Raw genomic sequence first — 24,801 nt, 5'->3', positions numbered from 1 at the left:
ACAAGGCTTGCAAACACTGACTGCAAGCCACAGCTCTGGGTGCTCCCCACGAACCTCAGCCCAGGGCCCAGTGTCTGCCCCAAGCTTCAGGGGATGCAGTGGGAGCCCGGCTGGGCTCTGCCCTGGGGCCGTCCTGCAATGACAGCTCCAAACAGGGAGCATTCAGTTGCCACAGACAGCCAAGCCAGGGGTGGAGGGGAGCTGGTCCAGCCCAGCACTGCTGTGTGCTGTGCTCTGGGGCTGGGGCTCCCTGCACAGGGGACTGCACTGCTGTGCCAGAGGAGACAAAGAAGCTTCAGCTTCAGCCTAACTGAGGTGCATGGGTGGGCTGGGAAGAGTGGGGAAGCTCAGGGGGATTCACAGAGTTCATCCTGCTGGAAGGACGAGGAAAAGGGAGTGGGAACTCAGCAGTGAGGAGAACTGAGGGCTGGAGAGCAGCTCTGAATGACACTAAAATCTCACTGGACCTCTGAGACATTGCTGCTCTTCAGCCAGTGACAGCATGAGATCCTAAGCCTGGGGATCAGTGTTCCTCGTGGTGAGGGGCATCAAGGAAGGCAACAACGTGATGGAGACTGTGATGGGCTGGGAACTCAGTGGGGGAAAGGAGGGAGCAGTTGTGAAGTAAAAGGCAGGTGGGGGAGAGAACTGTTCAGAGGAGGGCTGAGCTACAGCTTGTGCAAGCTGAAAATGTCATTTGGGGTCGTTCCAGATTGATTTCATTTCAGAAGGTATTGAACAGGTTTACTTTGTTTTCCCTTGGAGGTGTACACTCTGCAAACTTGAGCTGCGTTGCCAAAATGCTCAAGCAAGTCTCTGCTGCAGGTCACACCATTTCTCCTTTAGCTGATTCGGGCCCGGTGCTGAGCTGCAGCAGAGCCCTGGCAGAGCCCAGAGCAGCCTCAGCATCCACAGGGCCCGGCTGCAAGGAGAGAAACCAGAAATTGCCCGTCAGCTGAAGGCTCCTGAAGGCTCACCCTTGTCCCAGCTCCCACGGTGCCCAGGCCACGCTGGCCATGCCCAGAGCAGTGCCCAAAGCTGCCCATCATTGCTGCCCCTCATTGGGCAGCAGAGCAGGAGGGCAGGACATGTGCCCAGCCTGCAGCCAGCCATGGCACATCCTCCTCCTCAGCAGCTGCCACAGCAGGATGCTCCGGTGTTTGCTGCCATTTCCCAAAAGCTCTTATCCCACCATGCAAAGAAGACGGGGACTCACCTCATGCCATCGCTGCTGGCAGAAAAGCTGGTCCCAAACGATGTCCTCAGCCTTCTCCAAGCGCACGGCCCGTCCACACTGCAGCTGGTCCCAAGCACCTCCTGATCCACACTGGACCCCACCTGGAACACTTCCTTTAGAGAAACAAACAACAAAATAATGAAAATAGGTTACAGTGCAAAGGGGGGGAAAAGAGAAATGGTAAAAAATCTTATCTCTATCAAGGGCTTGAGGAAGGCCCAACCCTACATGCCAGGGAAAAAGCCACCCATGGCTGAGAGAAGCCCGTGCTTTCTCCCTTTCCCCCTGCGCTGCCGCAAAAGTTATGGTGATCCCAAAGCAAGCAAGGGCAGTGGAGCAGCCCAAGCCCTTCCTTGCCTGCAAAGCAAAGCAGCCAAGCACAATTCTGGAGCCCCACCTCTGCTCCCACCACGGGGCTTTGTTTGTGTCAAGCTGGCTGCCCCAGCCCCAGCTGGGGCACGGTGGGTGCTGGGGGCTGTTGGCAGGGCCAGGAGCCAACTCCCATTTCGTACCCACCCCAGCCCATCCCCCAGTCCTGCCAAAAGGCAGCTTGGCAGACGACAGAAGAATCAATTTTATCCTCCCCAGCAAAGGGGGAACCTTTGTTTCCGGGGCAGGCTGTGCAATGCCCAAATCTGGGAGCATCCCCCTGGGTCTGGACTCATCTGTAAATTTGCTGTGTGGAGCCTGGCTTTGAAGAAGGTGCCAGAATCCAAGTCTGTCATCTTCAGCTTGCCAGTGGCCAGGTGGAGGAAGAGGTTGTCATCCTTGATGTCATCCTCGCTGTCCCCAGCAGCAGCAGCCCCACCTGCTACAGCTTCTCCAGGGGCTCCTTCTCCTTCCCTGGGGGGGAGACCAGGCTCTCAGTGTTCTGCCCAGGGCCCCAGCTGTCAGTGAACCAGGACAAGCCAAACCAGCTCAGATGGTGGCCACCAGTGCTGGGCAGAGAGCAGCTCAGCTCCAGCCCAAGGGCTGGGTGTTCCCATCTGATGACCTGGGTGCAGTGGCACAGGCAGGACAAAACAGTCTGGGCTTCTTTGCTTCTGATTGCCAAGGCCTGTGTGGAGCTGGAACTTACCAGAGCCCTGCATCAAAGTGCGCCTGTGGCTCTCTCCCTTCTTCTACGTCAGGTGAATTTGCTGCATCCAAGGGTCACAAAGCAGGTCTTCTAATGAGGGCCTTTCTATGTCGAGCATGGATAAACACCTTTTGATCAGATCTTGGCAGTCTGGAGAGAGAAAGCAGAAACCACCGGTCACTTGGAGGAGGCTGCAGTCTGCTTTGCCCCATTATTCCCATGCCCAAGCCATGCTGCGTGTGCTCAGAGCTGGGCCTAAAGCCTCCCATCAGTTCTTTGTTTTGGAGGAGAGCAGGAGAGCAGGACCTGTGCCACGTGCTCAGCAGCTGCCAGAGCGGGATGCTCACGAGCCCACTGCTGTCTCCCAGCACTGCCTCCCATTCCCCCCGTGCCCAGAGATGAGGATTCACCTTGAGAGAGCCGTTGTGGCAGTGAGAGCTGATGGTTCCAGCTGATGTTCCGGCCCCTCCTGAAAGGGTGCTTCCCACAGACCATCTGGTGCAGCAGGATGCCCAGGGACCAGATGGTAGCTGGCTTGCCATAGTACCAGCCAAAGCGGGTCCATTCCGGGGGGCTGTAGGACCGTGTTCCTATGGGACAGAGATGGAGTTCATCAGGGGAATGCTGCTGCTCCCAGAGCCTGGCCCCAGAATCCTTGGCCATGCTAGGGCTGCACCAATGGCACATGGTGTGACCCCTTGCCTCTGGCCAGCACCTGGGACGTGTGTACAAACTTGGGCTTGGAAAAGAAGCCACTGGTGCTGCAAGAGGGCAGCAGAAGCCCTAGCAAGGCCTGAGCATGACAAGGAAAAACCCACTCAGTGGTGGGGAAATCCATGTCTCCATCCTCCCTGCCTGCATTGCCCCAAAAAACAATTATGAGGCCAAGGCAAACAAGGCGAGCACAGTAGTGCAAGCCCTTTCTCACCTGCACACCAAAACAGCGGGTGCGCAGGTTCTGCCCCTCCCCTGCTCCCCTACTACCCCCACCCATGGGTGTTTTTGTCAGGCTGGCTGCCCCAGCCCCAGTCCTGGGCACAGCGGCTGGCAAAGGCTGCCAGCAGGGCTGGAAGCTGTCCCCCCAGCCGCCCCCAGTGGAAAGCAACTCAGCTGAAGATTCAGTGCCATGACTGGCAGCAAAAAGGAGAGTCCACGCTCCCACAGCCAGGCTGGGCCCTGAGCTGTTGGGCCAGGAGATGCTGGGAGCGGGAAGACGGCGCTGTGTGGGCTCACCTGCAAAGTGAGTGTAGGCTGTGTCCTGCAGGTAGGTGCCACAGCCAAAATCAATCAGTTTTGCCTGCCCGCTGGCCAGGTCAACGAGGATGTTCTCCGGTTTGACATCCCTGTGCAGGACTCCGCAGCTGGTGCAGTGCTGCACGGCCTCCAGCACCTGGCGGAACAGCTGCCGCGCCACCTCCTCGGACAGGAACCCCCGTGCCCGAATGAAATGACGGAGGTCCTGACACCGCTCCGGGCGCTCCAGCACCATCAGGATGTCGCTGGGGAGCTCAAGCCACTCCAGCAGCTGGACAACACCAGGGAAGCCAGTGGACACCTTGTCCAGGAGCACGATCTCCATTGGTGCGCTGGTGCCGTCGGGCTGCAGGAGGACCACGATGCCGTCAGCGGGGCTGATGCCGTGCCAGGGCTCGGGAAGCCCTCACCCAGCCCGGGATGCTCTGCTGGCCCCACACGCGCTGTCCACCCTGCTGGGCCTCGGCTCATGCCCACCCCGCACGCCCCGGCTTCTCCCGCTGACCCCCGCTCACTCACCAGCTCACCCCAGTGTCGGACGCGGTTCCGTGGCACCCTTTTGATGGCCACCTGCAAGCCAAGGGGAGCAGAGGGCTTAGCTCGCCGCCCGCCCTGCCGAGCCCCATCCTTCCCCGACCCCTCCTCAGCCTCCTCCTCCTCCGCCCGCCGCCGGCCCCTCCACTCACCGGGGCGCCGTCCGAGAGCCGCGTCGCCGCCCAGACGCTGCCGAAGCCGCCGCGCCCCAGCAGCGAACCGAGCTGGTAGCGCTCCTTAATGCCGTGCTCCACCTTCCCTGCCGGCGAGACGCGGCTGTCAGCGCTCGGCCCGGGGCCAGACACGGGCCCCGAGCGCCCCTCAGCCGTCCCGGGCCGGGCAGCCCCTGGCGTTCGCTCTTTGGAACGCGACAGCGGCGGCTCGGGGCCAGCGGCCGCGCTGCCGAGCGGCGGAGCTCGGGCCGGGGAAGCCCCAACGGAGGCGGCGGGAGCGGCCGCGCCCTGTGTGCGCTCTGCGGGCTCCGGGAGCAGCCGGCGCCGGGACCGGGACCGGGACCGGGATCCACGTTGGGGCTGGGGCTGCGGCCGGGCCCGGGGTCGGGGCCGGACCCCGCGTTGAGGCCGAGGTCGGAGCCCACGTTGCGGCCGGGGCCGGGGCCGGGGCCGGGGCCGGGGCCGGGGCCGGGGCCGGGGCCGGGGCCGGGGCCGGGGCCGGGGCAGGCGGAGCCAAAGGGAGGCGATACCGCACCAGGCACTGATCCCCGCCCAGCAGCGCCACTGCCAGTACAGCCAGAGCCGGGCTGAGGAGAGACCGCGGCAGGACGGCCGGGGACGGGGACGGGGACGGGGACGGGGAAGCCCCGCTCGGGGCCGAGGGCGGGCTGGGGGCATGAGCCGGCTCGGAACGGGGAGAGGGAGACTGGGAGAGGAGGGAGACACCGGGAAACGGAGACTGAGAGAGGCTGTGGGACTGCGGGAGAGGGAGAGGAGATCCAGAGGGTCGACAAAGTCGCTTGATTCGCTGCTGCTGCTTCTGCTGCCGCTGCTGCTGCTGCTGCTGCTGCTGCTGCTGCAACTGCAACTGAAGCCCTGGGGCCGTTTGTCCCCATGGCCGTTTTTCCGTTTTTCCGTTTTTCCGTTGCCTTCTCAGCCCTGTGCCAAGCCCCGCGCACCCCGGGGGCAGCCCCTGAGCCTTTTCTTTCCATGGAGAATAAAACATCGTTCAAGCACAGTCCTTGACGGCCAAGATTGGGATACTGCCTCTGAAATTCTGGATATATACAAGGATAGCTCCCAGACAAAAGCTGCCAGGACTATGTAGGTTACCTTGGCTTCCTGAGGGCCGACTCTTCCCTGCCTTTGAAACACTGGGGCTCCCTACATTCCTTTCTATGGAAAAGAACTGTCCTTCTTGTCCAGGTGCCCATGGCCTCAAGCACATGACCATTTGATAGTGGTCAAAGGAGTGGAGAAAGGAGTTCTGTACTCAGTGGGCTGGAGACTGAGGACAGCAGAGGAGAGCCCTGGGAGGGATTGATGGGCAGTTTCAGAGATGATGGCTCTTTTGACAGAGAATATCCAGAGAAAGAAACAATTAATACCAAGGGCAGCTGTGGAGGCCCAGACTGGAAACAAGGAGAAGGAATTTCTCTCCCAGAGCAGGGCTGAGGTGCAACACATCCCCCAGAAGGAGTCTGGGCCAGCCCAAGGCACAGGCATGGGCAGCAGCTGAAAGGTTCTTCTGAATTGGACTCCTCGAAGGGTTTGTGCAATGTCCTCCTAGGCCCTGAGGTTCAAGGAGTCAGCACCAAATGCACCACGGGGCTCACGGAGATCAAGCAAGTCCTGACAAACCACGGCTCTGCCTTGATTTCCCTCTGGTCTGGTGCAGTCCATGAGGAAGGTTTTCTGCTGCAGTTATGGAGAAATATCCATTGGAGTTTTAAAGGGTGTATTTTATTACTGCTGATTTTAGAGCAGAGGTGATTAGAGCATTGTGTGGTTGATATTGATCCAGGGTCTCTCCTCGGCAGGTCTGGCCTGCTCAGAGAAGCTGTGCCTTGAGGTCTGACCCAGTGTGGACAACCTTGCTCCACTTTGCCCAGCCCCATCCCGTCTGTCCTCCCTCATCTGGAACCTGCTTTGCTTGGAGAACTGGCTGCGCTCAGGCAAAGAAATGTTTTCCCTTTTTAATTTTTTTAAACAATCTAAAACTCCTAATTTTCTCCACTGCAAACAGACATAGTCCTCAGGAGTGTGCCTGCCCAAGGTGCCACCAAAAGCACTGCAGAGCCTGCCCTGGGCCAGCTCTGCGGGTGGATCATCATCGCATCCTGCACTGGGCCACTGCCAGGGGCTGTACAGGGCCATGGACACTGCACTGATCCCACGGCTGGGTTTGTGTGCCATGGCAACCGTGAGAAGTTCAGGTTTCCTTGGAAACATTTGGGAGAACTGGGACATACTGGGGAACACTGGGAGCACTGTGGGAAACGCTGGGACATACTGGGAGTGATACTGGGGAGGAGTGGGTCAACGTGGGAACATGGGGAATGCTGAGGGGGAATCTGGGTGGACTGGGATGGACTGTGGGGTTGCACTGAAAACTACTGGGACATACTGGGATTGATACTTGGAAGTACTGGGACAAACTAGGGACACAGGGCGCACTGTGGGGATGGCTGGGGGACACTGACGCCTACTGTGGATAATACGGGGAGGAACTGGAATGGACTGGGAACTAAGCCAGGTGTATTGGGTGGGACTGGGGTGTACTGGGATGACCTGGAGGGGCACTGGGTTTGTACGGGGCTGTACTGGGGATGGAGTGGGCTCCTGCCTCTGGTGCCTCCCATTTGCCAAGACTCCCGCCCATCACTGCACACAACCAATCAGTGCTGGGTCTTGGCACTTTGGGGGTGGTGCCTGGTGTCGGCGCCATCTTTTCTGTTTTTGCCTGTGGCTCCCGTCATGCCCCACGGCCCAGTTGAGCCCCGTTGGAGCTGGGACAACAACGCCCGTCATGCCCTGGGCTTCACAGAACCCCAGTGTCCACCCACCACATGTCACGTATGTGTCCCCCAGACCTCCCAGGATCTCTAAGTGCCCCTGCAGCACCCATTTGGCTCACCCCAAAAGCATCCCCAGACTCCAAAGTGCTCCCAACCCCATAGATGGCCGTTAAAGCCACTTCTGGGAATTCATCTCCTGTCATCTGGAAGAGACGGTCCGAAGTTTCCCTCATTTGCCTCACGACCATCACAAGAAGACCCCGGTGAACCCCACTCGCTCCAGACAGGAGTTTTCTGGCCTGGTTGCCTTTGAACAGTTCTGGCCTGGCCGAGGTAGAGGTTTACCAAATAACTGTTTGCAGCTGTGCTGTGCTGTGCCGTCATGGTGCACTGCTCTTCGAGGCCACAATAGCCCAGTCAGATTGGCACCTGCTTCTGTGAGCACACAACGGTCCATAAATCTCCCCACCTCTTGGCCAGACATCGCTCACTTTGAGAAAAGACTGTAAAACGGTGACTCTTTGGAGAAGCCTCTTGAGATCTCCCCACGTAAGGAAGACACGTCTATTGGCCGAAGACCACGAGGACTCCGTCCCATCCCTTGGTAGCTATTTCCCTTCCCCTCTTTTCCCCTTTTGTTTCCTTAAACTCTCCCCTCTGTCGCACAACTGAATTGTTAGCATCAAATAAAGTGCTATATTGAAGCATACTGCTGTCCCCCCGCTCTGTGTCTTGCACCTCAAGATCAAAACAAAGCATCACGATCCCCGCCTGGATTGGCGGATCGTGACATTAAATTGGCATCACGGACTGGATTATGACAGACAGAAGGGCTGCAAGGTTGTGTGTAGTCTGTAATAGGGGAAGGACATCTTGCTCCAGCCGCACCTAGCTGGTCACCTCAAAAGGAGTGAGCTTGTCCAGAAAGCAAGGGGGGCAAGTTCAGATTTCCTGCAAACTGCACAGGCCTAGGTGGAGAGCACCCCCACACTTGTTTGAGGGCTCTGTCTGTAGAATTTCACTCTAGGATCTCTTGGTGTGGAAGACAGGACTGTTTTGTTGGTTTTTTTATTGTGTTTTTTTTGACTGCTTGGTGTAGCAAAGAGACAACCAGAGATTTGTACTGAAGCTAGTGCCTCCCAAGCAGCTTCGGTCTCTTCACCCACACAGGGAAGTGAAAGGGAACACAGAGAAAAGTTGTGTGTGTGTGTGTGTGTGTGTGTGTGTGTGTCTGTGTGTGCGCGTGTGTGTAACTTAAGTGATATACCTCCCTGCAGTGGTTTTTACTTGCCCCTTCATAAAATGAGTGAAAATTGCAGTGCAACAAATAAAGCTGCATTGTTTGCTCTATTAGCTATATATAGTGCCAGACCCTCTCAGGGAGGAGAAGAGTGGGCACCAAATAATTGGTATAATTTAGAAAATGTGATTGATGGAATATGTTCTCTGCAAAGGGAGTCAAAATTCAAACTGTACAAAAATAAAACTGTACTCTGTTCTGTTTTGGGAGCCTGTCTTAGGGCAGCTCTAGAAAATCACTTCAAGCAAACAAATGAGGAGACTACAATTATAAATTCTCTACAAAAATGAGTTCAAATTTTGCCAGAACAACTAAATGAAGAAAGGAACAAGTATCTTTGTTGAAAACATGAGTGCTCTTTGTTGCAAAATGAGAAACAGTTGTTAGAAAGTGCTCTAAGAGAGGAACACACTAAAACTTTAGAACTTCTGGACTCACTGAAAGAAGCAGAGCAATGTACCAAAAATGGTTCCACCCACTCTGGGGGCCCCATTCCCTTTTCTCCCTATACAACCCCTTCTCAGCAGACACCAGGTTCACCTTCGCGTTGTCCTGCCAAGAGCCATAAAATGTGGACATTATTAGTGTTCTGGAGAAAGCACATTCCAGACTTTTCAATAATTGCCAGGCCTCTTTATGACTTGCTGAGGGAAGGGGTGAAATGGGATTGGACTCTTTCTCAGGAGGAAGCACTGCAAGTGCTGATTTTTGAAGCAACAGCTCATCAAGCCCTGGGCCCTGTTCACCCCACAGACCCTTTCCAGATAGAGTGGGGATTCCCCATCTCGGGGTTGTCGGTTCACATATGGCAACAAGGCCCTGATGGTCCTACAAGGCCTGTTATTTGTTTGTATTTCCGTGGCTTTCAAGATGCTGAATAAAGATACGCTATCTGGGTTAAATGACTGTTTGCGGTTAGCTTAGCTCTCATAGAAGTGGAGAAAATTGTAGGGCAACGACCAATTACATTAAGAGGTCCTTTCAAAGTGATCGTAGTGGTCACTACTGGGGCTCCCCTGCCTGACGCGGTGGCCCATAGATCCTCAGCTAGGAAGTGGTATGCCCAGATTGAACATTATTGTAACATCTTCTCAATAACAGAAGTTGCTATAAAACATTGGGCTATACAAGAAACTGAGAGCTTGGGGAGCAGCCAAGACAAAGCTGCCTCGGCAATTAAAGTAGCCCCTCCTTTCTCCTCTGAACAATCAGCAAATTCTTGGTTCACTGATGCTTCTGCCAAACCAGAGGGAAAGGTGTGGAAACACAGAGCAGTAGCCCTCCACACTTCTGATGAATGAATCATTACTGAGGGAGAAGGCAGTGCTCACGTTGGGGAACTGATGGCTGCCTGGAGTGTTTTCCAGTGTGAGGTACACAATACCTCTCTTGTTTGCATCTACACTGACTCTTATGCTGTGTTTCAGGGATGTACAGAGTGGCTTCCTTTTTGGCAGCAAAATGATTGGGAAGTTAACCGAATTCCAGTATGGCAAAAGAGAGAGGTGGCAAGAAATTTGAACTATCGCAAGGTAAGAGAATTTTGCCATGCGGTGGGTAGCTTCACACATGCTAGATAGTTTCATCATTTTAATTTCCTGCCTCTTCATGGCAGACTCTGTTGCGTTTACTTTTCACAGAAGAGCACCGAGGGACATGAAGAACCAGATAACCCATGATAACACTGCTGATACTTACTGACTGTTGGTATAATTTTACTTGAACTAAACCAACAAGATTGAAATGACAAAGCTTCATGGTTACAATAACACATAAATTCATTGCTGAATCCCTCATCAAACTTGTACACAGTTATGGCACAAGACCTCACGGCCGTGTTGTACTTTGTAAAATTTAAAATCAGAATTGTTGGCTCCATTTCATTGCTGTACAGTTTTCCCATAAAATCATGTGTGGTAAAAACAATACAAAATACTGGGGGGAATTTGATGTGACTATTGTGACACCTACTACTCCACCACCGCTTATCCTGAACCCTTTTAACAAACGAATGACAAGAGACATAATGGGCGTTGTGGGAGCAGGATTGGGAATTTTCAGTAGCATTGATTCAGAAGTACTGAGGAATAAATTGGCTACTACATCTGGAGATGTCACCAAATTACAGCAACCACTGCAGTCATCTTTGACAGCTTTGGGAACCCAACAATGGTTCCTATCAAACATTTTGGCAAATTGGGAAAAGGTAAATGCAAATGACCGCAAACCGATAACTGATGAACTCGGTGCTGCACAAAATAACATCTCTTTAGGTCTCAGCTGTATCCAGGCTCAGCTGTGGGTGCGGTTTGTTGCTGCCTCAATTATCAGAGAAGGCGAGGAAGGCACTTTTCCTACTGAAATTCGGCAAAGAATTTGGGATAGTGCCACTGACTTTGAAGGAGAATTCCAATCCTGGTGGAACTTGGTACATTTTAGCTATGACCCCAGCACAAACACAGCCAGAGCCTTTGTGCTGATGATACATAATGCTTCAGTGCATTCCATATTCGCCATCATTGCATTCGGGCTGAATCGTGATGGAGCTATTCTCTATCCTTTTAAGCATAGAGAATGGGCCCGTCAAATTGGTGAGAAGTGGGAAACTGTGAATTTGGAAACTTGTACTGTCCGGGAACAACAAGGGTTTATCTGTGAAAGTAACGCAATTAGAGCTCAAGATATTTGTTTGGACACAGAGCCAAATGTTTGTAACTTTGAAATACTTCCAAGCGAGATTCCTGAAACGGTGCTGATTTATATAGGCAATGGTTGTGTATGCTTAAGAACTGCTGGCAACCTGTTATCATAGAAAATTTGGTAGTGCATACTAAAAATCATTCGAATGTTTGCATTTGTAACTTTACTAGAATTGTAGGATGTGATTTCCTTATGTAGTCCCAGTTACGTCTTGCCACCTTTTGCAGTCCAATTACACATGAATCCACCATTTATTGCCTACTCCCGTTGGAATGAACCTCGCTCTGGTAAAGCAATTGCTGCTTCCCCAGGATTTAATTGAAATTTTGGAAAGGATTAAGAAAAACAGACCAAAACTCTGATAACTCTTCATCACCATGTAAAGGAACTACATCATGTTTTGGAAAGAGTAAAGAAAGATGCTGAACTCAAGTGGTGGGATACCCTCTTTGGGTGGTCACCTACTGTCACAGGTGTCCTGAACAAATTGTGTCATCCCATCACTGTCCTTTTGATTTTGGTTTTGATTGGTTTTGCTTATATCAGCAATCCTGTACAACATGAATTGGAGAATGATGAAGCAGTTAACACACTTGACATCCATAATGAATATACACAAGTCAGTCACTGATGACGTCCCCAAGGTTATTGATGCAAGATGAAAAACACATGAGTATTTAAAATGTTATATTGACGACTTGTGTTTTCAAACTCCAATTACCTAGAAATTATTTTATTTTATTAATTATCTACTTAAAATACTTCTTAATTATTTTAAATTGTGTTGAAATGATGTACTGGTATTGACTTGTTTTTTAATTATCTTACTTGTGTTTTGTACTGAAATTGCTTATTCATTATTTTAAATTGTGTTCAATTTACTTATTAATTATTTTACTTGTGTTTTAAATTGAAATTACTTAAATTAGTGTTTCAAATTGAAATTACTGATTAATAATTTTACTTGTGTTTTAAATTGAAAATACTTACTTAAATTGAAATTACTTTGAAAGATTGAACTTGTTCTTTCCCTTTCCCTTTCCCTTTCCCTTTCCCTTTCCCTTTCCTACTTTTTTCTTTGGCTGACTTTCTGTCCCCGTTTTTCGGAATATGCTACCAACCTGGATGAGTCCTGAAGACTTCGCTGTCGGAGTTGGCGGGAGAAATGCAGCACTCAGTGTGAATGATCAGCAAGTCACAATTTATTGCATGCTCTTAGTTACATTTACATCATCAATAATTAAGCTCATACATAGTGCAAAAGCAAGCTCATCACTGGCTACCGCAGCAAAGGTCAGTCCCACCCAGTTCCTCATTCTTGTGATCCTTTAGCTGCGGAGGTTCTGCATACTATCTTAACGGAAGTATCCTGTTATTGCAAACGTGGTTCCATATCTATTGCTCAAGGAAAAGCTGTCCTTCAAAATACCCACTGTGTCAGTATTTTCCCAAAGCCCTGTCAGCTAGTTCTCGCATGGGAATATGGCCTTTCTCTCTAAGCCATTCTTCTACACTTCGCAACTGAAGACACCGCAGCAACAACACTACAAAGGAGCTCTCTCGACAAAGATTGTGAGTCACGGGGTGGCGTAAGAGACGGTCCAAAGGTTCCCTCATTTTCCTCATGACCGTCGCAAGAAGATGCCCGTGTACCCCACGTGCTCCTGACCTGGTCGGCTTTGAGCAGGAGCTCTGACCCGGCCGAGGTAGACGCGTGGCAGGTGGCTGTCACAGGTGCACTGTGCCGTGCTGTGCTGTGCCGTCATAAGTGCCGGCCCAGACATGTGGGTGCCTGCTTCTCTGGAGACACAGTGGTCCGTAAAAATCCCTACCTCATGGCCAGAAGCCATTCGCTTTGAGGAAAGACTTTAAGAAGGTGACTCCTTGAAGAAGCCCCTTGAGATCTCCCCACAGAGGGAAGACCCGTCCATTGGCAGAAGGCCCCGAGCACACCCGTCTATGACCACAAGGATGGTGTCTCATCCCTAGGTAGCTATTTCCCTTCCCCTCTTTTCCCCTCTTTCTCTCTATCTCTTGACTTTGTTTCCTTAAAAACTCTGCCATCTATAGCACATAACTGTGTGCTTAGCACCAAATAAAAGTGCTCTGCTGTGAGTATTCTGAAGCATACTGTTGTCCCCTGCTGTGTCTTTTGTACCTCGAGATCAAAACGAACCATCATGATCCCCGCCTGTACTGGCAGATCGTGACAAGCTCCCAGCTTGTCATCGTCTGTACCAGAGATACTCTGAGTTGTACTTAGAGAATGCATCGTCCGTGAAATGTTCCAGCTTTAGGAGATGACTCCAGGAGCTGCAGCTGCATTGTCCTGCAGCCAGAGGCTTCCTGTGTCAAAGGCTGGGAGTGATTCCGCCCCAGTCACCTCTGAGCATCTTCCCAGCCCTGACAGATTGAAGCTCTCTGTGCCCCTGTGCTGTAGCCGGGGTGGCCGCAGGCAGTGCCCCAGCCCTGCTGGGCTGCACACAGGAGCTGCTCCTCAGTAGAAATGTCATTTTGTAGATCTTCTTGATTGGCAGGATCACCCTCTGAGCCAGGAGCCCAGCCCAGCCCAGCTCAGCAGCACAGACACAGCTGAATGACTTTAATGACCCTCTCAGGGCTTTGATGTTGTTTATATCAGACTCAGTCCCTGAGAGTGTGCTCAAAAATCTTGTCAAGAACTCAAAGTGATATTTAAAGTCCAAAGATTCTAGAAGCTGTAATGGGTGCCACTGAGGGACACATCGGAGAAAGTGTCCCCAGGTTCCAGTTAGAGCAGAACACTGGTGGAAGCGATGACAGGTGCAGACAAACAAGGGAAAGGTGTCTCTGATGCTGAGCAAACCTCAGCACAGCAAGGCTCACTTGTCCCCTGCTGGCCAAGGGCCCAGGGCCAGCAGCCATGGCCAAAGTGCTTCAGGAGGTGGCTCTGGCAGGGCCTTTCAGCTGCTGCCCATCCCTGTGCCCTCTGCAGCCCAGGCTGTCCTACGGTGTCCATGCCCTGTGCCTCTGTCCCTGCAGGCTGTCGTCAACCCCCGGCTGCCCCACCTCGCTGGCCCCTTCCTTTGCTGCCAGCTTTGCGTCCTGCCTGCCTCTGCCTGGGCTCACAAAGCCTGGGGCTCGATACCTAGAAGGCCCTACTGGATTGCTCTGTAAGAATCCTAAGTGTCAAGTGCCCAGGGAGCAGGGTTTACATGCCATGGCGGGCACCACAGAGCCCTTTTCTCCCCCATGTGCTGAGGGTGTGGCACTTGCCATTTCCAAGATCCCTGCGGTTGCCAAAGGGGCCTTTTTGGCTCCGCTGAGAAGAGTCCTAACTGTGAGCCTGTCTTTCACCTGCTTTTCCTGCAAATGTACTCAAGGAATCCACTTTTTTTTGAACTCTCGGGTCCTGTGTGTGTGCAGGTGTACCAACTGAAGGATGGAACAGGTCTGTTGGGGAGGTGATCTCCTTCTCCAGTGGCTTTTGGTTTTGTTTTGGTTGTTGGATTTGTTTGTTTGTATGGATTGGTTTGGTTTGGGGGGATTCTTTTGTTGGACTTTTTTGTGTTCTTGTTTTAATCAACTCCTCCTGGCAGCTCTGGGCAGGGCTCTGGAACCGTGTCTGACACTTGTCTGTGGCACAGTGAAGGCGGCCAAGGGGACCTTCGCTGAGCTGCGTGCAGAGGAATCCACATCAGCCCAGGCTGGGGGTGCTCAGTGGCCAGTCGGTTCTGTTGACTGGAACCTTTCCATGGAGCATGTCCAGGGATGGAATGTTGGGGCTGCCATGGCTGTGCTGTCACAGACAGGGGAACGCTGGGGCTGCCCCAGCTGCGATGTGCCAGAGAGGGGAAAGCTGGGGCTGCCCTGCTCCTGGCCAGCAGGATCCAGCACGGTGATTCTTGCCCTGTACTCAGCACTGTTTGGGCAGCACCTCGAGTGCTGTCTCCAGTTCTGGGCGCCCCGATTTAGGAAGGACGAGGAGGAGCTGAAGTATTTCCCGAGAAGGGCAACAAGGCTGGTGAGGGGTCTGGAACACAAGTCCTGTGAGGAGCGGCTGAGGGATCAGGGGTTATTTATCCTGGAGAAGAGGAGGCTCAGGTGAGACAAGGTGGTGTCAGGGCACAGGTGGGATTTGAGGATCGCTTAGGTCTTTTCCATCCTTGCTGCTTTTGTGATTCTCTGAAACCAGCCCTGGAGCAGTTGCAGGATGAGCGCTGGGCCCCCTCTTCAGAAGCTCCAGCAGCCCAGGTCCCTCAGCTTCTCCACACAGTCCCCAGAGCCCATCCTGTCAGTCCTGCAGAGCCTCTCCAGCCCCTCCTCAGTGCCCAGAACAGGGAGCCCCACAGCCAGACACACCAGCCCAGATGTGCCCCCCTGGCCTGTGGTGCCCCTGGCAAGGGAGCAGCACGAGGCACTGCAGGACCCTGCAGACAATTCCTGTGGCACCACTGCAGTTTGGGCGTGGCTGCCAGGCAGCTCTCCCTGTGAGCAATGATGTCTGCAGTGGGACAGGAAACTCACAACTCCCGTGAACAAACTTTCAGAGGCCACGACAAACCTGAGTGGTTTCCCTCCCGTCCCCCAGACCTTGCTGGCCCCAGGGGCTGATGGCGTTTGTGCTCACTGAGGTCCATCTCCCCACACCAGCACCATGCTCTGCCAGCACTGATCTTCCCTCAGCTCTGCACACAGACATTGCTGCGGCAGCTCCAGAGAAGGGAACAAAAGGGGCATCTCTAGAGAAAACTTTCCGGGCAGATCCTGTTATAAATGAGAAACAAAAAGTCTTGATATTTAGCAGAATTTAGGTTGCTTTATTTGATATAGACGGAGTCAGCAGCGCTGGGGAACGTGAGGGGTCAGCGCCCACTCCACGCTCCGTTGAACCTTGGTTTGCAGCTCCTTTCTAGAGTATGGTTTTCCTTGTAGTAATCAATAATTCTTAATTTCTTTTGTTGTCATAATTCTGCCAGGTAAGCAGTGGTGGTTAAAAAAACATCCGTGGGACCGCTGTGTGAAATCTCCGGACAATTTGTCAAGTAACCACCTGGTTTTGGTAGATAAAGAACAGCAGAAGTGGGAAGTCTGGTCTTAGCAGATAGGTTGCAGTTGATTACGCAAAGGCGGGAGATCTGATTTTGCAAAATCTTTCAGGCTCTGGGAAAACCTCATTTTGCAAACTGGTATCAAATACAATTTACTTAGGAAGCAAAATATTCATAACAGGGGGATTTAAACAGAATGGTTTTAAAAATGTATTTCCCTTTATCGAGTTCCATGTCTTGTCTAAGTATTCTGGTTTATACAAACTCCAAAACTTTTGCGATTAACACGAATCATTTATCAATTATCACAATTTCCCCACTTCTCTTTTTTTATCCCATTAATTCCTGTTTGGGCTTTAAATTTTGTCAGTACTTCTTGTACTAGATTTAATTCATTTACTGCCATTAATTTCGTTGCCATCTCAGGGTCTCTTGGTATTGTAGCAATTTGCATTCCTTGAACCACTGATTGCATGTGTCAAATGAAACATGGAACAAGACAAGGCATGAACAGTAGTTCTAATAATGCACATGTTAACATAAAACCTAATTTCTTCCACCAAGTTCCCCCAACAGGTTACTTCACCAATTATCATTAAGCATAGAGTTCCAGGTTTGTACAGGTACAGGGGCTATTTGTTTTAATTTTTTTTTTCTGCAATTATAGTAATTATTTCACCGTTATAAATACCATTTTTAAGCAGCATTCATAATTATTAAACTTGCCACACACTCCTTCTTCAGCTAATAGATAGTCCAGGGCTAGTCGACTTTGATATACTGCTGCTCTAGTTTGAGTAAGTTGCTTAGCTATTCCTTTCGTTGCTTGGGCTTAATCCCTCCCCCCTCTGTGGCCATTGTTCAGTTTTTTGCATTTCTCCACAGATCCAGCAGGGGGGTTCAGTTCAGTTCAGCAGTAATTTCTTTCGTTAATTCTGCTAAGAAATTCTTTTCCGAGGTGGGTAAGTCCCGTTTGCTGCTTTGTTGTTTCAATTTCTCGTGCAAGTTAAAACTTTTCTTATGGTTTGTTCTTGTTTCCTTGAGCGTTTTAATTGTGTTCTTTATTCATTCCTCCTTGCAGTGATTTTGCACTCCTCCCTGATCTGAATATCCCCACAGACCTTCTTTTGTGAAGCAGGGGTACGCTTCTCCTACTGGGCAACTTTGGTATGCCAATAGAGCCCACCATTTTTTCCAAATTGGTGGCTACCCAGTAACTTTTTCCTATAACAGTGCACGTTTCTAAGTTGTGCTTATTATAGCAGGCTGAACTGATATGAGTGTGGAGGGCAAGGGTGGATTCTGTGCGTCCGCCGTACCCGATTGTCTGGTAACACTTGGAACAAGCATCAGCACTATTTCCTTTCATCATAAGGAGCAATAGGATGACTCCCAGGACTGTTCTCATCCCTCTGCCTCCCTCAAGGCCTACGGGGTTGCTGCCAGTAGCGGAGGTTTGTTTAATCTTCTTGGCAGCACGGACTATGTCCTGGGGTCTCGCCCTTTGTCTTTCTCTTTTGGTATAATTTCTTAATTTTGTCCCAGCTTTTGGTTTTAACATTCCGGTACGAGGTACAGCAGTAACAGCACGGTATACTCAACCCTTTCCAGCACTTTCTTGCCAGTACCTCCGCTTTGGCTTTCTTTTTTTTTTTCCTTTTCCCCTTGTTCTATTCTCAAATAACTCCCACCATTTATGATCATCAGTTTTGATTTCTCCTCTTGCTGATAGAGTATTAAGTACCTTAACAGTTTCCTTATATTAATTTCTTCTACACTGGATACATAATGCGAGTGGGAGACACCCACCACAGGAATGACCCCGCCACAACTCAGTACAATATGGACACCGTTTTTTGATGAACGGGCTGCAGTCACACCCAGGTTTAGGACAGGTGACTTTCAGTCCTGACTGGGAGACCTTCGAGACGAGTTGATCCGGTATCAACATCCAGTCCTGTGAATTGGCACTTCGAGGTCTCTGAGCTCGGGTGTCGCTGTCCAGCCTACAGTAGGAGGGGTTATGGGACCTTTGACTCTACTCACATGTGTTCACTCCTTTTTGGCTGTCTGTACAGCTGTTTCAGTGGTTAACAGAACTAAATATGGTCCTTCCCATTTTGGATCCAGACTTTCTTCTTTCCACACTTTAATTAACACATGTTGTCCTGGCTTAATCTTACGTATGGCAAATCCTAGACGGATGGTTTGAGCTAAAATTTCCTTCCACTTAATTCTTGCAAGTTTTTGTTGATGGTTATTATGTAACTTTGAAGAGAAGTGTCCTGAACTAAGATCAGATCAAGGTGTACTCCTTTAGGGTAAGACATACCATACAGCATTTCCTGTGGTGAAATTGAAGTTGTTTTCCAAGTTGGCATTCTTTGTATATTAGACAGGGCTAGTGGGAGGCACTTTGTCCATGGCATTTCAGTCTTAATTCTTAATTTTAACAGCTGTTGTTGTAATGTTTGACTGATCCTTTCAACTGTCCCAGAACTCTGAGGGTGCCAGGGTGTATAGTACTCCCAGCTGATGCCTAGGGCCGAGGTCAGGAACTTAAGCACCTTTGATGTAAAGTGCATGCCTGGTCGGAGTCTATTGCTGGGACCAGGACATGCTTTGGTATTATGTGTTCTATGAATATTTTGGCTACCACTTGTAATGTGGCTCTAGCTGCAGGGTGTGCCTCTAGCCAGTGGGTTAATTGGTTTACTATTACTAGTAAATATTTCCACCTTCCTACCACCTTTCCTGTGTTCAAGGGAACATTAACAAATCCAATTAATTCAGTCTCTTGTCCTGCTAATGGCACTTGCCCCAGGGGGTAAAGGGGAGCCTTTGTGTCATTATCTCTGTCCTCTCTGCTGATACCATCTCTCCTGGTATTTCTTTGACTCCAGGGAGTCCTTTGAGCTATAGGAGGAGAGGGAGCAGAGACCCTGGTTGGAGGGGGGGGGGAGGCATGGGGAAGGGGGGTCTCCTGTATTTTCTGTATTATACAGAGGTGGGAGATTATCAAGTGTTCCCAGGTAACTTTTTTTTATCCTCATCCGTTTTTTCCTTTAAAGTATATACTGAGAATGGTTTATGCTGCTCTGTCCACAGAGCAGCACAGTCACACTCCTCTCTGTAAAATGGTTCTTTACAAGCAACATATGTGTTTAATGCTCTACAAATCCAACCCTTAAACGATCCCAACATGGGCCAGTACAGATTATCTCTGCGGATCATTTCTTTGGTCCACTTTACCATACTATATTGAATCAATTTTTCTTTGCTTTTTACTTTGTATAATTCCCTTGTGTCTCAAGGTCTTACTATTACTCCCAAAGGGCTGGCTGGTGGTATTTCAGGCAACCTGCTGGGCTTATTTTATTTCTTTGTTTTTCTTTTTACTTTTATGTTTTTGATTATAAGAACTTTGACCCCTTTGTGGCTCGTCTGGACTTGAACCCTTACTCTTTCTGAGGCTGCCGCAGGGCAGGAGCACCTTTAGCCTGTCAGGACTCCTCCCTGCTCCCTCCCCAGCAGCTCCCAGGCCAAAGCCTGGCTTGGCCCAGCCCCTAGCCCTGGCCACAAGCCTAGCCCTGGACAGATTCCATCCAACCTGTGGCACACATCCAACCCCCTTGCCCATCATCTCTCCAGCTTCCTGCATGGGCCACCTGCCCCTGCAAGGGCCCAGGCACCTCTGGGGTCCAAGAGGGGTGGTCAGGGAGCCGAAGGAAGCTGGATCACCTGTGGAGAACACCCCCACTCCAACCCAATCCATCCTCCAACAGCCTCCAGAGTCACATTCCCCCATCTTTGGTTTCCCTTCTCTCCAAGGGCTTTTTCTTCAAGATATCCCAGAGCTGACCCCAGCTACTCACCCAGCCTGTCAGTGCAGAATCATCACTCTTCCCCCTCCTGTCCCATGGAGAAACAGGAGATGGACTGACCCCTCTTCTGGTGACAACAAGACTCCAGAATCTCAGAAAACTGGGGCATGCTAGGACAACGGTGTCATAAACCTAGGAAATAGCCAGGTGATTTGGGTCTCTAGGCACTAGAGACACTGGGCAGAACTGGGAAATGATGATCACCCGCAGACAAGGCTGAAGGCTGGGGAATGGCTCAGGTGTGGCACTTCACACATCCACACCACCCCATTATTTCCCTTTCCCTGCATGCCCCAAACTGGTCCCATCTTCAGCCCCAGGGTGGAGTCCAGGTGGGAATATCCCCTGCCCTGGGGCAGACCCTCATCCTGTCACACCTGCAGCCATTGTGCCCTCCCAGAGCACTGGGTCCTGCTATGCACAGGTGCCACACACAGGAGGTTCCAGGGACCCCATGTCCAACCAGGCTCCCATTGCAGCACTGTCCCTCACTGGGACTTGCCCACAGCTCCCCAGGGCCCTTGTCCCCACTCAGTGTCTCTGCAATACCCTGGCCCTGGGCCCAGGCCAGCAATGGCCCAGAGCAGGATGTGCCCATCCTGAGGGATATGGGGCAGTTGGTGTTTGTCCCCAGGCAGCCACTGGGATCAAACTGGGAAAACTGAGGTGCCCATTCAGGGGGAGGGATGTTGGTCCCCTGCCAGCATCTCTGATAAGCCCTGTTCATCCAGGGCCTGAGGAACCAGGAAGACATTCAAATATCTTGGGCTTTCACAAAGCAAAAATCCATCAAGAAATGGTTCCTGAGAGCTGCCCATGCCACTGATTCTTGTTTGACATTCTGTGGCATTAACACAGGTTTGTTGTTTCCTGTGAGGTGCCTTGATGATCTGAAAGGGTCATGGGGTGTCCCCGCAGCCTTTTCTTTTCCAGGCTGAACACTGCCAGCTCTCTCTGCCTGTCTCTGTCACAGAGGTGCTCCAGCTCTCCAAGTGTCTTGGTGTCCTCCCCTGGAACAGTTTCATGAGGTCTGAGTCTTTCCTGTGCTGAGAACCCTCTTGCAAATTGCTTATACTGAAGTCACTGTCGGTAGGAGAGGGGAAACTCATTTGTCCTGAAAGGCTGGCCCAAGTGTAGGAAAATACAACTGTAGGGACAGTTTCTGGAGGGCTGAGACCCAGCCCCCAGGGATGAAGGGACATTCCCACGGGGTTCCCTGGAAATGGGGGTCACTGCACCCACACTGGAAACCTCTGTGTGTGTCCAGGTCACTGTCCCCAGACTGTTGGCACATGGTCAGTGGCCATCCAATGCCATCCCCCTGACTGGCACTGATCTCCAAGGAAGCCTGGACCTCTCCCTAGCCAAAGTTCCCGGTTAGCACCCTGCAGACACTTCCCGAGTTCCTCTCCAAGGTGATGTCTGCACAGCAATGACACCACAGCACTTGTCCATCTGGCCAAGAATCCCCAACAGGGACACTCTGCTCTCTCCTCCATGGGCACAGAGCAGCAACATTCCAGAGGAAAATCTTCCCCCGTGGCTACTGTGGCTCCTTGGACAAGTTCCAGAGCAAACAGTCAAGGCAGTGGCCTGAAATGTTTTCCCATCTGGGCACACGTCTTCCCACCACACATATCTGATGGATCCACAGGGTCCCTGTGGAAAGAGAGAAGCAGAAGCCTTCGCTAATGCTCTGAAATGTCAAAGAGGAATCACAGACAGGGACAGCTTTCAGGAACAACTTCACTGTGGATTTTCCTTCCAGGAAGCCCGAGATTGCCACTTTCTTCCTGGTGCTTCAGGCCCTGAGTAAACAGGGCTTATCAGAGATGCTGGCATGGGAGCAACATCCCTCCTCGTCACAGGGCATCTCTGTTTGCGCAATTAGCTTCCAGTGGCTGCTCGAGGAGAAATGCCCACTTCCCCTTGTCTGTTAGGATGGGCACATCCTACTCAGAGCCAGTGCTGGCCTGGGCCAAGGGCCAGGGCATTGAAGTCACACTGTGGGGTCAAGAGCCTTGTGGAGCTGTGGCCAAGTCCCAGGCAGGGACAGCGCTGGAGTGGGAGGAACCCAAGATGGTCTCTGGGAGGTGAGTGGGGTGCTGGGATTAGAGGGCATCCCCTCAGGGAACTGGGGAGCAGTTTGGTCCCCCCATCCCATGCTGGCACCAGGGACATCACAGCATTCACTGATGTCTCCTGGTCCTTCTGGAGATTGATTTCGAAAACTTTGAGATCCTGAAGACACCTCTGGTGGGTACCATGAAATCTGCCAGTGTCAGACCGTCCCCTTACATGGCCACTACACCCCAGATTATCCCAGTCTGTCCCAGCACAGCCCAGTGCACCCCTACTGGCGTCCTAGACAACACCCCAGGCCCATGGATCTTTCTCAGGGAACCCCTTGCCCAGAGGGCCCCACTGCATTTCCATCCCTGCCACTCCAGTACCTCCCAGGATGACCCAGCATGCAGCCCCTGCCCCAGCTGTGCCTCTTGGCCAGGACCCCAGTGCTTCTGGGCAGGAGCACAGCAGCTCCTGCACCCCATTGCTCCCATAGGCCCCTTCTCCAAGGATCTCCCTGCTTTCCTCTTTCCTCCCAGTCCAGCCCAGTGCCCCCAGTGTGTCTCTAATGCTGCCTTTTTCTCCAGCCCTGTGTGCCTGAAATGCTGGCAGGCCTTCTGCAGCAGAAGCACCAGGCTTCCTCTCTGGATGCCTAGGTGAGCAGAGCCTGCAGGGAGAGGGGTGGGAACAAGGCCCCTCTCATACCCCGGAGGGCACCAGAGCGTTCTGGGGTTTGTCTTTGAGGATTACGAGTAATGGGGACACTGGTGTCCTGATCCCCTCTAGTGGCATGAGGAGATGATCATCCCTTGAAGAACACCCTGACCCCTTTAAGCCCTGGGCCATTTCCCCTGAATAATCAATGCACCCTTTCAGCAAAATTCCACTCTGTGGAGCACAAAACACTTCAAGACAGTCCATTGAGGTAAAAATAGGACAAAGAAAGAGTAAAAGGGTTCAAGTCCAGACGACCCACAAAGGGGTCAAAGTTCTTATAATCACAAACATAAAAGTAAAAAGAAAAACAAAGAAATAAAATAAGCCCAGCAGGTTGCCAGAAATACCACCAGCCAGCCCTTTGGGAGTAATAGTAAGACCTTGAGACACAAGGGAATTATACAAAGTAAAAAGCAAAGAAAAATTGATTCAATATAGTATGGTAAAGTGGACCAAAGAAATGATCCGCAGAGATAATCTGTACTGGCCCATGTTGGGATCGTTTAAGGGTTGGATTTGTAGAGCATTAAACACATATGTTGCTTGTAAAGAACCATTTTACAGAGAGGAGTGTGACTGTGCTGCTCTGTGGACAGAACAGCATAAACCATTCTCGGTATATACTTTAAAGGAAAAAAGGGATGAGGATAAAAAAAAGTTACCTGGGAACACTTGATAATCTCCCACCTCTGTATAATACAGAAAATACAGGAGACCCCCCTTCCCCATGCCTCCCCCCCCCCTCCAACCAGGGTCTCTGCTCCCTCTCCTCCTATAGCTCAAAGGACTCCCTGGAGTCAAAGAAATACCAGGAGAGATGGTATCAGCAGAGAGGACAGAGATAATGACACAAAGGCTCCCCTTTACCCCCTGGGGCAAGTGCCATTAGCAGGACAAGAGACTGAATTAATTGGATTTGTTAATGTTCCCTTGAACACAGGAAAGGTGGTAGGAAGGTGGAAATATTTACTAGTAATAGTAAACCAATTAACCCACTGGCTAGAGGCACACCCTGCAGCTAGAGCCACATTACAAGTGGTAGCCAAAATATTCATAGAACACATAATACCAAAGCATGTCCTGGTCCCAGCAATAGACTCCGACCAGGCATGCACTTTACATCAAAGGTGCTTAAGTTCCTGACCTCGGCCCTAGGCATCAGCTGGGAGTACTATACACCCTGGCACCCTCAGAGTTCTGGGACAGTTGAAAGGATCAGTCAAACATTTCAACAACAGCTGTTAAAATTAAGAATTAAGACTGAAATGCCATGGACAAAGTGCCTCCCACTAGCCCTGTCTAATATACAAAGAATGCCAACTTGGAAAACAACTTCAATTTCACCACAGGAAATGCTGTATGGTATGTCTTACCCTAAAGGAGTACACCTTGATCTGATCTTAGTTCAGGACACTTCTCTTCAAAGTTACATAATAACCATCAACAAAAACTTGCAAGAATTAAGTGGAAGGAAATTTTAGCTCAAACCATCCGTCTAGGATTTGCCATACGTAAGATTAAGCCAGGACAACATGTGTTAATTAAAGTGTGGAAAGAAGAAAGTCTGGATCCAAAATGGGAAGGACCATATTTAGTTCTGTTAACCACTGAAACAGCTGTACAGACAGCCAAAAAGGAGTGAACACATGTGAGTAGAGTCAAAGGTCCCATAACCCCTCCTACTGTAGGCTGGACAGCGACACCCGAGCTCAGAGACCTCGAAGTGCCAATTCACAGGACTGGATGTTGATACCGGATCAACTCGTCTCGAAGGTCTCCCAGTCAGGACTGAAAGTCACCTGTCCTAAACCTGGGTGTGACTGCAGCCCGTTCATCAAAAAACGGTGTCCATATTGTACTGAGTTGTGGCGGGGTCATTCCTGTGGTGGGTGTCTCCCACTCGCATTATGTATCCAGTGTAGAAGAAATTAATATAAGGAAACTGTTAAGGTACTTAATACTCTATCAGCAAGAGGAGAAATCAAAACTGATGATCATAAATGGTGGGAGTTATTTGAGAATAGAACAA

At 51.0% G+C, this 24,801-nt stretch overlaps 1 protein-coding gene across 1 annotated transcript; it reads right to left on the bottom strand.

Annotated features, from left to right (window-relative positions):
• Positions 1-826: 826 nt before the first annotated feature.
• LOC134055587 (serine/threonine-protein kinase pim-2-like) lies at positions 827-13,346 on the bottom strand. Its single transcript, XM_062511992.1, has 12 exons — positions 13,233-13,346; positions 7,785-7,845; positions 7,194-7,393; positions 7,020-7,090; positions 4,683-4,982; positions 4,256-4,598; positions 4,089-4,139; positions 3,549-3,915; positions 2,726-2,905; positions 2,368-2,465; positions 1,217-1,350; positions 827-881 (listed from the first exon to the last, which is right to left on the bottom strand). The coding sequence occupies exons 1-12, from the start codon at positions 13,344-13,346 to the stop codon at positions 827-829; spliced, it is 1,974 nt and encodes a 657-aa protein (XP_062367976.1).
• Positions 13,347-24,801: the final 11,455 nt, after the last annotated feature.

The sequence above is a fragment of the Cinclus cinclus genome, chromosome 33 (assembly GCF_963662255.1).
Source record: "Cinclus cinclus chromosome 33, bCinCin1.1, whole genome shotgun sequence".
Taxonomy (NCBI): domain Eukaryota; kingdom Metazoa; phylum Chordata; class Aves; order Passeriformes; family Cinclidae; genus Cinclus; species Cinclus cinclus.
This window is presented reverse-complemented; position numbering and strand designations above follow the sequence as displayed.

Coding starts and splice junctions, on each gene's coding strand:
- LOC134055587 (XM_062511992.1), bottom strand. CDS start 13,346: ATGCATTCTCTAAGTACAACTCAGAGTATCTCTGGTACAGACGATGAC. Junction 7,394..7,784: donor CACAGAGCGGGGGGACAGCA/GTATGCTTCAAT, acceptor CGGCCAGGCCAG/AACTGTTCAAAGGCAACCAG. Junction 2,466..2,725: donor GCCACAACGGCTCTCTCAAG/GTGAATCCTCAT, acceptor TTCTCTCTCCAG/ACTGCCAAGATCTGATCAAA.